General features: G+C 37.7%; 1 protein-coding gene across 3 annotated transcripts in view; it reads right to left on the reverse strand.

Annotated features, from left to right (window-relative positions):
* VMP1 (vacuole membrane protein 1) overlaps positions 1–12,314 on the reverse strand; it is a 142,673-nt gene that overhangs the window by 36,850 nt on the left and 93,509 nt on the right. For all 3 annotated transcript variants that reach the window (XM_011979173.1, XM_011979172.1, XM_011979171.1), the window contains 2 exons: positions 4,448–4,528; positions 1,791–1,907 (listed from right to left, as the gene is read on the reverse strand). In XM_011979173.1, the coding sequence (XP_011834563.1) occupies positions 1,791–1,907; positions 4,448–4,528 (198 nt within the window). The remainder of the gene's footprint in view (positions 1–1,790; positions 1,908–4,447; positions 4,529–12,314) is intronic.

Here is a 12,314-nt window from a genome sequence, read left to right on the forward strand (position 1 = left end):
TTTGAGACAGAGTTTTACTTTTGTTGCCCAGGCTGGAGTGCAATGGCGTGAACTCGGCTCACTGCAACCTCTGCCTCCTGGGTTTAAGTGATTCTCCCACCTCAGGCTCCTGAGTAGCTGGGACTACAGGCATGCACTACCATGCTCAGCTAATTTTTGTATTTTTAGTAGAGACGGGGTTTCTCCATGTTGGTCAGGCTTGTCTGGAACTCCCGACCTCAGGTGATCCACCCACCTTGGCCTCCCAAAGTGCTGGGATTACAGGTGTGAGCCACCACATCTGGCCAATATTAAATCTTAACTATAGTAACTAGCACTGTAATATTAAAAAACCTGTGTTCATTGATTGAACAAAATACTTAATTTAAATGGGAGGAAATATATTCCTTGAAGTAGGAAAAACATCCATGAAATTCTGAGTGGTTATGGCAGGAGAGTAGAGGACAGATTCAATAAACTTGACCCAAATGCCAAAATCTAAGATTATAAACTGGATAGGTAGAAGCAGCTGAAGTTTTCCTGTTTCATTCTTCCCTTCTAAGAACTGGAAGTAGAGAGGTATGACATAGAAACTTTGGGGATAGACATACTTGTAATTATCATGGAATCATACAAGGGCAGAGAACTTCACTGTTCTTTCCTTTCTTTTTTTGAGACAGAGTCTCGTTCTGTTGCCCGGTTGGAGTGCAGTGGCGCAATCTTGGCTCACTGCAACCTCCGCCTCCCAGGTTCAAGAGATTCTCCTGCCTCAGCCTCCCAAGTAGCTGGGATTTCAAGCGCACGCCACCACACCCAGCTAATTTTTGCGTTTTCGTAGAGACGGGGTTTCACCATGTTGGCCAGGATGGTCTCGATATCCTGACCTCATGATCTGCCTGTCTCAGCCTCCCAAAGTGCTGGGATTACAGGTGTGAGCCACCGCGCCTGGTTGTTCTTTCCTTTCTTTTGGTTAACATCGTTCTTTGTTACAAACCACACTGATTCAAAACACATTCTTTCCAGGTTAATTTTTATTTTATTCTATTGAGATCTGCCCTTAGAAGGAAGTAATTCATATCACAGTTCTAGAAGCACATACCATTTTCCCTTCGTTTAAATTCTTAGCCTTTTCTCTCCTCTCTATTCATATATGCGTGCATACACACACACACACACACACACACACACACCCTCCATTCTAAAGATTTTGTTAAGAGTGGCTTTGAGGACTAGCAGATTCTCACTTCTCTGACCACAACCCACATCTCTTTGCCTCTTCAGAGACCCTCTTCTTCCCCATTCTCCTCCCACACTAACATTTGGCTGTTTTTCGGTAAAGGATATTGGTGCCATGGGAGGAACTGCTTCACATACTCTCTATATATAGAGTATGTGAAAGAAAGTAAGAATTAGTGAATGGCAATATTCTCTCAGCTTCTGGTTGGTAAAACAAAACAAAACAAACAAAAAACATTTTTTGGGCTGTGTATATAAAAATGATGTGCATCTTTCTGCACACAAACACTATTTTTGTTTGGTAAAAGTCCTGGATAAATAGTTTCACAGGGCAAAAAATAAAGAAAGAGAGAAAGGAAGGAAAGAAGGAAGGAAGGGAAGGATGAAAAAAGAAGAAAAGAAAGAAAACAAGGAGATCGCTAATTCCAAACGACATTCTATGATTTATTACCTAAGTAAGCTACCAACCAAAAGAAGCAGAAACAGTAACTAAATAATTCACTTAGGAGTGAGCATGTTTCATTGTCTTGTAATGGTTTATCATCATTAGGCAGTTAATCAGGGGGTATAATTACCTGGATATGCATTTTTATTATTGCTTTTCCAATTAGGGTTGCACCAAAGAAGGTCCAAAAAGGTACCAGAAAGTGTCCACACGTTATTCCAGCCAGATCAAATAGAGGATTTGGAATCTATAAAGAGAAAAAGAAGGACTTCCATATTATAATCCAAAGAACAATTTAATTTTATCATCCATTGATATGTGGTATTCTGCTTTTAGCCTGCTTACACTGCAAAGCAACATATGGGTTCCTTGATCAGTACTGGATTGTTCAAAAGGAGGTTAGGGAAACATCCCAAGGTGTCTAGAAGCTGGGTCTCATATTCACCTTAGGTGTTCAATCTGCTCACAGCAAACCAAGGTGTCCTTTTGCTTATATTACTCATGGCTAAGGCACTGTGTGTGTGTTTGTGTGTACACCCATCACATGAGAACTGGATGGATAAAGTAAGTGGACCTGCAGGAATTTAATACCATTCAGTTGATTCCTAGCTATTTGGTGGCTGTTTTCTAAGGTGAGGTATGAGTGAAGAAAGAGCCTTAAGATTGTTTCAGCAGTGAGGGTTCTAAAATCTTTAGCTTGAAATGTGAACATTATCTGGAAAGCATTCATATCATTAACAAACATTCTAATAAATTCTCAAATACAGTTACGGGTGGATGTGCTGTTATTCTCAATGTAAAATATTAATAATTTGTATTTTATTTTATTTTATGGGACACCAAGTCTGAGGGTCATGTGATACAATTTAGAAAGAAGATCAAGTGTGGAAATACGAGAGTACACAGATTCAGATGTTTTGAATACTCAGTCCCAGACAAAGAAGTGATTCACAACAAATACCTTTTCCAAACATTCCCACATTTTAAGAATGCTAAAAGACATTTCACGTAAAAATGCAAAGAAGCCATAAGCTATTTCTGAGCACTTCATCCATTCTTCTCCTACAGAAAGTACTCTGACCTTGTGGCTGCTGGCTGAACCATTAATAAGCCAATTAATTTATATAATTTCATTTTTGAACTTTGAAAGGCTAGTTATTTGAAAAATATTTGTCACATATGGTCTTTAAAAAACACATGATTAAATTAGAATTCAAGTATTCCTTTGTTAGCAACACTTGGATTCAATGACTCATTTTTGTTTTTCTCATCCAAATTCAAATGCTTTAGGATTATTTAATCTCTTAAACAATCATATAATAATATAATTTACACAGCACTACACCTGCCATTTCTTATATTTGCTCATGTGACTCTCATAACTCTATGAGTTATAACTTTTTTCCTTTATCATGAGGTTCCAACTCATGTTGAAATGAAAATGAATTTAAAGTATTTAAGATATGTAGGCTGGGCGCAGTGTCTCACGCCTATAATCCCAGCACTTCGGGAGGCCGAGGTGGGTGGATCACTTGAGGTCAGGAGTTCGAGACCAGCCTGGCCAACATGGTGAAACCTTGTCCCTACTAAAAATACAATAATTAGCTGGGTGTAGTGGCGCATGTAGCTACTGGGGAGCCTGAGGCAGGAGAATCACTTGAACCTGGGAGGTGGAGGTTGCAGTGAGCCGAGATTGCGCCACTGCACTCCAGCCTGGGCGACAGAGGGAGACTGTCTCAAAAAAAAAAAAACCAAACAAAACAAGGATTTAAGATACGTAAATCAGAGTAGCCATGAGCTAACATCGCTTTACACAGGTTTTATATAAATTCTTCCTTGTAACTAATACTTGAAACTTTGGAAAAAGACTTCTTATCTATAAATTTGAGGAAAGAATGAAGTCATCCTTATTTGGTTAAATGTAGTTTGTTATATATTCTTTATGGGAAGAATGGATTTTCTCTCTTTTATTCTTACTGATTTAAACCATTTAGGTCTGAAGTCATCACTGCATGATGAAATACTTAAAAGCCAATAAACAAGATGTGAACCTATTCAACAGAAAACAGCTCATTTAATAAGTTGAATTGGGCTGGGTGCGGTGGCTCACCTGAGGTCAGGAGTTCAAGACCAGCCTGGTCAACATGGTGAAACCCCGTCTCAACTAAAAATACAAAAAAATTAGCTAGGCGTGGTGGTGGGCGTCTGTAATCCCAGCTACTTTGGGAGGCTGAGGCAGGAGAATCATTTGAACCTGGGAGGTGGAGGTTTTAATGAGCCGAGATTGTACCATTGTACTCCAGCCTGGGTCACAAGAGCAAAACTCTGTCTCAAAAAAAAAACAAAAAAAAAGTTGAATGGGCCAGGTGTGGTAGCTCATGCCTGTAATCCCAGCACTTTAGGAGGCCGAGGCAGGTGGATCACTTGAGCCCAGGAGTTTGAGACCAGCCTGGGCAACATGGTGAGATCCTGTCTCTACTAAAAATACAAAAATTAGGTGTGGGGGCACATGCCTGGAGTCCCAGCTACTAGGGAGACTGAGGCAGGAGAACTGCTTGAGCCCAGGAGACGGAGGTTGCAGTGAGCTGAGATCATACCACTGCACTCCAGCCTGGATGACAAGAGGGAGACTCCGTCTTAAAAAAAAAAAAAAAAAAAAAAGTGAATGATTCACAAAATTACATACCCAATAAAAGTGATAGCATTTTTGCTAATTTAGGAGTATATATGGATCAAAATATAACACTACCACTTAGTAAAAGTTCTGTTTTAATACAATTCACTTACTGAAGCACAGGCCAAAATTCCAAAAAATCCAACTTTCTGTACTAGGTTCTGAACTGCCAGTTTGGCCCGGGAGGCAAAGTCCTGTAAAAAGGCAAATTTAGAAACATTAATGAAAAGTAGGAAAAGAAGGAAGATGGTTCTTTCCAGAGTTTATTAGAAATCTCACAATCTGATGACACTGATTAATAAGATGAATGATGAAAAAAATCACAGTAGGTTGTTCACTGAAACACAAGTAAAATAATGATAGAATATTATATCCTTAAAGTTAAGCTCTTACCACATTTTAAGAATAAACCAAAACACTGTAACTTTAAATTTAGTATTCTCTCTGGATATTCTAGGGATTAACAAAATATTGTAAACTAACCATGAACCAATTTATTATTTTGGAAACACTGGCCTACAACATCTACCTTTTCCTCTCTTCTATAATTTGCCAGATTTCATATCTAATTGATAGCAGGGTAGAAAGTCATAGGAGTTTTCAAGATGGCCAATGAAGACATCTCTGCCGATCACTAGCCAGAAGATGGAAAAAACAGTTATGTGGCAATAACTAAGCATTCATTATCCCAGAAGCAAAAGAACATCCTACATTTGCACAGCTTGTGCTAGTTTTGTAAAACATTCTCACCATGATTTTTTTTTTTTTTTTTGAGACGGAGTCTCGCTCTGTCGCCCAGGCTGGAGTGCAGTGGCGCGATCTCGGCTCACTGCAAGCTCCGCCTCCCGGGTTCAGGCCATCCTCCTGCCTCAGCCTTCCGAGTAGCTGAGACTACAGGCGCCCGCCACTGCGCCTGGCCAATTTTTTGTATTTTTAGTAGAGACGGGGTTTCACCGTGGTCTTGATCTCCTGACCTCGTGATCCGCCCGCCTCGGCCTCCCAAAGTGCTGGGATTACAGGCGTGAGCCACCGCGCCCGGCCTTTCACCATGATTTTATTTGAGCTTTCAACAATTCTGGTGTGTAGGTATAGTAGATATTATTATACCCAATCTATAGACCACAAAATTGCAACTCAGAAAGGGTAAGTGATCAAGATCATAATGTCAGTTAGGGACAAAGACAGGACATGATTCAATATTCAGACACTGAAATCAGTGCTTTTTATTTCACTCTGTTACCTCCTCCCATGCTGAAATATGCATTCGGCTGGCTAGTTCTTTCAGTATGTTGATGCTACAAATATTTGACTTTAATTCTTTTCTGGTTTTGAAATGGCATATATTGGAATCCAAATTCCAATGAAAATAGTTTGTAAGACAAAAAATGAGCTAATGTGTAAATGCTTTTTTTGTGTATAAATGCTTTATTAATAAGTCTTCATATCATAGAATCTCTTCCACACTCTTTAGTCCAACTTTCGTTTTTTTTTTTTTTTTATTTTTTTGGGACAGAGTTTCACTCTTGTTGCCCAGGCTGGAGTACAATGGGACGATCTCGGCTCACTGGAACCTCTGCTTCCCGGGTTCAAGTGATTCTCTTGCCTTAGCCTTCCCAGTAGCTGGGATTATAGGCGCCTGCCACCACGCCTGGCTAATTTTGTATTTTTGGTAGAGCGGAGGTTTCACCATGTTGGTCAAGCTGGTCTTGAACTCCTGACCTCAGGTGATCTGCTTGCCTTGGCCTCCCAAAGTGCCGAGATTACAGGCGTGAGTCACGGCACCCAGCCTTTAGTTCAACTTTCTAAAAGACAATAAAGAGAATATAGAGGCTGGACAGATCCATCATAGAGAGTAGAAACAAAGTTTAAAGTCAGAAAAGCAAACTAGTTGAAAAATATACTTCTCTAATTGGCACAGAATCTGTGTATCCCCACTTACAAAAACATTTTGACAAATAATACTGTGTAGAATAGTCCTACAAAGTTATCACAGTAGTTAATACTGAAATTAAAGCAAATAAACAAAAAACTTAACTCTACTTGTTGAAGATGATGAGAAAATCAAAGAAACCAAACCAATAAACTATATTAAAAAAAAAAAGATCAGTCAATATAAACACTTTCAAGTCCAAATACGTAGGCTTTGAAACTTAATCATTAAATCCTACAATAAAATTTAGCAATTTTATAATCTATTTCCAAAGAGATAACTATTAATTTTTCTTTCTGGGATTAGACTTACTTTTTCACCAAGTCAATTACATCAGATTTATTTTTTTTTTTTTTGAGACAAAGTTTCACTCTTGTTGCCTAGGTTGGAGTGCAATGGTGTGATCTTGGCTCACTGCAAACTCTGCCTCCCGGGTTCAAGCGATTCTCCTGTCTCAGCCTCCCGAGTAGCTGGGATTACAGGTGCATGCCACTACGTCCAGCTAATTCTTGTATTTTTAGTAGAGACAGGGTTTCATCATATTGGTCAGGCTAGTCTCGAACTCCTGACCTCCCACCTTGGTCTTCCAAAGTGCTGGGATTACAGGTGTTGAGCCACTGCCCCAGGCCTCAGATTTAATATTTTTAAACAACTGAACTACTGCAGCAAAGGGCATTTTCTATTTTTATTTAGATTTCTAGCTGAAGGTTAATTTTTTTCTTAGCATCTATTGCATTAAGTGTGAAGTACTGAGTTTTATTGATTTAAAACCATATAAGAATATATAATCAAATCAGTTTTCCTATATAGCTTATTTTAAAAACAAATTAATTTCTACTTCTTTTATTACATTTTATTATTTACTGCTCCTCTTCACTAATCCTATCCTTCTGCAAAATCCATTTATTTTTAACAATTTATACAATTAGCCCCCAAATTACTAAGTTTATAATCCATTTGAAGCACTAAATAAAAACTGGTAAAAAGAAATGTTTTAATTGTCTAAAGTATCAACAGATACTATTAAACTAAAAACTAGTTATAAAATTTTAATTACTATAGCACAAGAATTAAATATATAAAATCAGGAAAATGCCTTCCTTTACAGTCCTTAAAATTTTCATAGCATAACTGCTTTTAATGAGAGGGAAGATTGCATTCTTTTTTTTTTTTTTTTGAGATGGAGTCTTGCTGGAGTACAGTGGAGTACAGTGGCGTGACCTCGGTTCACTGCAAGCTCCGTCTCCCGGGTTCACGCCATTCTCCTGCCTCAGCATCCCGAGTAGCTGGGACTACAGGTGCCTGCAACAACGCCCGGCTAATTTTTTGTATTTTTTACAAAAATACAAAATACTGTGTTAGCCAGGATGGTCTCCATCTCCTGACCTTATGATCTGCCCGCCTCGGCTTCCCAAAGTGCTGGGATTACAGGCGTGAGCCACCGCGCCCGGCTGCGAAGATTGTATTCAATTGCTAAGAAAAGGGTAAAGTAAACAACAACAAAAGCATACAAATTTTATTTTAAAGACAGCACAATTTTTATAAATAAGTTTTCCAAGTCAGATATATGTGGGAATATTTTTCTATCAGCATTAATGTCACTTTTAATAGATACAATTACAGAAAATTAGTTTTTCTCCATTAAATGGTATAGAAAAGATCTACAGGTATTGTATTTAGAAAGTCTCATGTCCTCCTTTCATTTATATTAATTTCCTTTCTTTTTTTGAGTTTGCCAAAGAGCATTATCTTAACTTTAAGGCTTTAGAATTTTCTATTTATTTAAATCAAGTGACTAAGATTGTGCTATCATTTCAAACTGATGGCATTTTTCTACTCTATAGAATCATACATACACGTACAAACTTAAATAGGAAAACAGGTGCAATTATACCAACTGGTTTATATAAAGAAAAAAATGATTAAACATTATGCAGATCACCTAATAATATACAAAGATATTTAAGACTACAGAAGATCAAGAAAACCTGGTTTAAAAAACATCCTGAAAACAGGTCAAAACACAGTGATCATTACTAACAAAGAGGAATAACAAGTAAGGAGCCATTTTCCCCTTTTAGGGAAGAGTATCTTTGCTTAACAGCAATTAGGCAAGAACAAAAAACAGACTTCTTGTTCTTTCAGATGCCTGGGTGCTCCTCATTAGTTATCTTTAAGGGAGCTCTAACAATCTTTATTTGAGCAAAAAGAGTTAATCTATCCAAACACGTGAAGCTGAAACCTCCTTTTACCTTTTTTATTTTTTAAATTTGAAGCTGGCATGTATTATAAGGAAAACAAGTAAAGCGCCTTTTTAATGGAGAGCTTTACTTTTTAAAAAGAGTGAAAGTCATCTACTGAAAAAGGATTTCACAAATTTTATTATGTATTTAACATACACAGTGACCATGCTACTTTCAGTTCCCATAATTTTTTTCCAGGTCTTTCACAATATTCTCAGAATTTAAATTACATTATATGTCAAATAATCTACAAACATTTACTGAAATTATATTAATATGAAGTATGCACAGTTGTTTTTATTTCAATAAAATAAACATTAGCATAATATGCAGTTTGATGGAGAGTATTTTCTTGATTTTTTTCCTTGCCAGTGTAATGAAAACAAAACCAGAAAAGCACTGTATTGGTATTTTAGAATAGTAAAATAACTAATGTTTAGATTTCATAAACACGAACATATTTTATTGTTTCTTATTTTAAATTTATTATTATTTTTTAGTCGGAGTCTCGCTGTTGCCCAGGCTAGAGTGAAGTGGCGTGATCTTGGCTTACTGCAACATCTGGCTATCTGGTTCAAGCGATTCTCCTGCCTCAGCCTCCTGAGTAGCTGAGACTACAGGCACACACAGCCACGTCTGGCTAATTTTTTTGTATTTTTAGTAGAGACGGAGTTTCACCATGTTGCCCAGGCTGCTGTCAAACTCCCGAGCTTAGAAGATCCGCCCTCCTCAGCTTTCCAAAGTGCTGGGATTACAGACTTGAGTCACTGCGCCAGGCCCAAATTTATTTCACTTTTAAAGTCACATGTATAAAACTTACTTATATGGTTTTAACAGCTTTATGTAATAATTTTATTGAAAGCATTATTCTTTTATTGTTCAAAATGTTTTACATGTTATGTGCAATTTTGCTTTCCTTGTTGCTCTGTAGTTTTAAAAGTTCTTTGCTTTTCTAAAAACAACTTCAGTATTTTTTCATTATTTGTATAATTTGGCAGCTCTTATGTTGATTTTAGAATAATATTGTCTATTAACTAAAATATGTATATTCTCACTTGCTTTTATAATGAGAATTTTATTCTATGTATATTGTTAATAAAGTTGACTCTATTACTCACACACCTAACACCACCAAAAAGCTAAACCAAAACCAAAAAAATCCCTTTTATAAAATTAAAAACAAATTTTAAACAAATTTTGCTGTTCTTTTCAGTCCAAGTAAAATAAAAAAGCTAAGTAAAAATACACACTAATAATACACAATATTTTTAAGAAAAACTAAATAAAATATTAAATTTTATGTTAGGTATTCAATGTTCCCGTTAAATGTTAAAAAAATTAATATTTCATTTGAATAGTTTTGGAGTATTGTGGGAACAATGTAGCATGTCCAATTTGATTAGTTCCTCACATGTCATTTTTCACTTTTTCAAAAATCCATCAACTAAAAACAAACTCCTTTTATCAGTTTCGTTTCTCTGTATTTACATTTCACAACTTAAGTGCCTGAGATAACAGTTTCATTCTCTAACTAAATATGAAGCATGCATTTATAATTAGCAATTACAAATCATTTTCTACTTTTCTTCTTTCACAAAAATAAAACCAATTATAGGTAAATAAATTACCTTTTCTACCACCACCCATAGTGATTATATATGTAAACAATCATCCTTCTGAAACAAGAGATGCAAGAAACATTTTCCCAAGCACTACAAGACTAATAAAAAAAGTCACAGCAATTCCTTACCACTGAATTTCAAGATTAAACACAGAAAGACAAAGCCTTAAACTATGAATATGCCTGTACCATTGTTGCTTCACACTTCTTTTCTTAAGAAAGATATTTATGATTGAGAGAGAAGAGAAACTACAAGGCTAATCATAATTAGTCTGCAAAATATTAATCTTTGAATCTAATGATGTCAACATGAATGTAAATATATGAAATAACTTTTATCTTCAAACGGTAACAGTAAACGTTTTCATTTTCCCGAGGAAGCCATATGAAAAGATATCTTTAAAAACAACAGAAGGCCATATGCGGTGGCTCACACCTGTAATCCCAGCACTTTGGAGGCCAAGGCGGGTGGATCACCTGAGGTCAGGAGTTCCAGACCAGCCTGACCAACATGGAGAAACCTCATCTCTACTGAAAATACAAAATTAGCCGGGCGTGGTGGTGCATGCCTGTAATCCCAGCTACTCAGGAGGCTGAGGTGGGAGAATCGCTTGAACACGGGAGGCAGAGGTTGTGGTGAGCCAAGATTGCGCCATTGCACTCCAGCCTGGGCAACAAGAGCTAAACTGTTTCTCAAAACAAAACAAAACAAAGCAAACCCAGAAAATTAGCCAGGCATGGTGGCTGGCGCCTGTAATCCCAGCTACTCTGGAGGCTGAGGAAAGAGAATCGCTTAAACCCAGGAGGAGGAGGTTGCAGTGAGCCAAGATTGTGCCACTGCACTCCAGTCTGGGCAACAGAGTGAGATTCCATCTTAAAATAAATAAATAAATAAATAAAATTAAAAAATGAAATAAAAGTAACAGAAAATCCCTGAACATGTAAAACCAATGCAATATTACTGAAGATAAATGTGTACTTGGTTAATATCTTATGGAAGTTTAAATTACCTGCCTTTATAACCCATTGCAGTCATGTGTGGCTTATATGTTCTGAGAAATGGGTTGTTAGGCGATTTCATTGTTGTGTGAACATCATGCAGTGTATTTATACAAATCTAGATGTTATAGCCTACTACACACTTAGGCTATATAGTATAGCCTACGGCTCCTAGGCTACAAACCTATACAACATGTTACTGTACTAAATGCTGTAGGCAATTGTAACACAATGGTAAGTATATGTGTATCTAAACATGTTTTTATTTTATTTTATTTATTTTGAGACAGGGTCTCGCTCTGTCGCCCAGGCTGGAGTGCAGTGGTGTGATCTTGGCTCAGTGCAACCTCCACCTCCTGGGTTCAAGCGATTCTCACACCTCAAACTCTAGAGTACCTAGGACTACACGTGCGTGCCACCATGCCCAGTTAATTTTTGTATTTTTAGTAGAGATGGGATTTCGCGATGTTGGCCAGGCTGGTCTTGAACTCCTGACCTCAAGTGATCTGCCCACCTTGGCCTCCCAAAGTGCTGCGATTACAGGCGTGAGCCACTGCACCCAGGCTAAATATGTGGTTTTTTTGTTTGTTTGTTTGTTTGTTTTTTTTAATGGAATTTAGCTCCTTGCCCAGGCTGGAGTGCAATGGCGCAATCTTGGCTCAATGCAACCTCTGCCTCCTAGGTTCAAGCAATTCTCCTGCCTGAGCCTGCCAAGAAGCTGGGATTACAGGCGCCTGCCACCACATCCAGCTAATTTTTGTATTTTTAGTAGAGACAGGGTTTCATCACATTGGCCTGGCTAGTCTTGAACTCCTAAGTTCAGGTGATCCGGCTGCCTCGGCCTCCTAAAGTGCTGGGATTACAGGCGTGAGCCACGGCGCCCAGCCTAAATATGTTTTTAAATATAAAAAAACATACAAATGCAATATGGTATACAAGATATTTTGGGCGAGGCACAGTGGCTCATGCCTATAATCCCAATAATTTGAGAAGCCAAGGTGGGAGGATCACTTGAGCCTAGGACTTTGAGAGCAGCCTGGGCAACATAAGGAGACCAAGTCTCTATAACTAATTAAAAAAACAAATTAGCTGGGTGTGGTGATGCATGTCTGTGTTCCCAGTTACTTGGGATGCTGAGGCAGGAGGATTGCCAGAGCCCAGGAAGTTGAAGCTGCAGTGGGTGGTGA

Source organism: Mandrillus leucophaeus, unplaced genomic scaffold, assembly GCF_000951045.1.
Source record: "Mandrillus leucophaeus isolate KB7577 unplaced genomic scaffold, Mleu.le_1.0 Scaffold20, whole genome shotgun sequence".
Lineage (NCBI taxonomy): Eukaryota > Metazoa > Chordata > Mammalia > Primates > Cercopithecidae > Mandrillus > Mandrillus leucophaeus.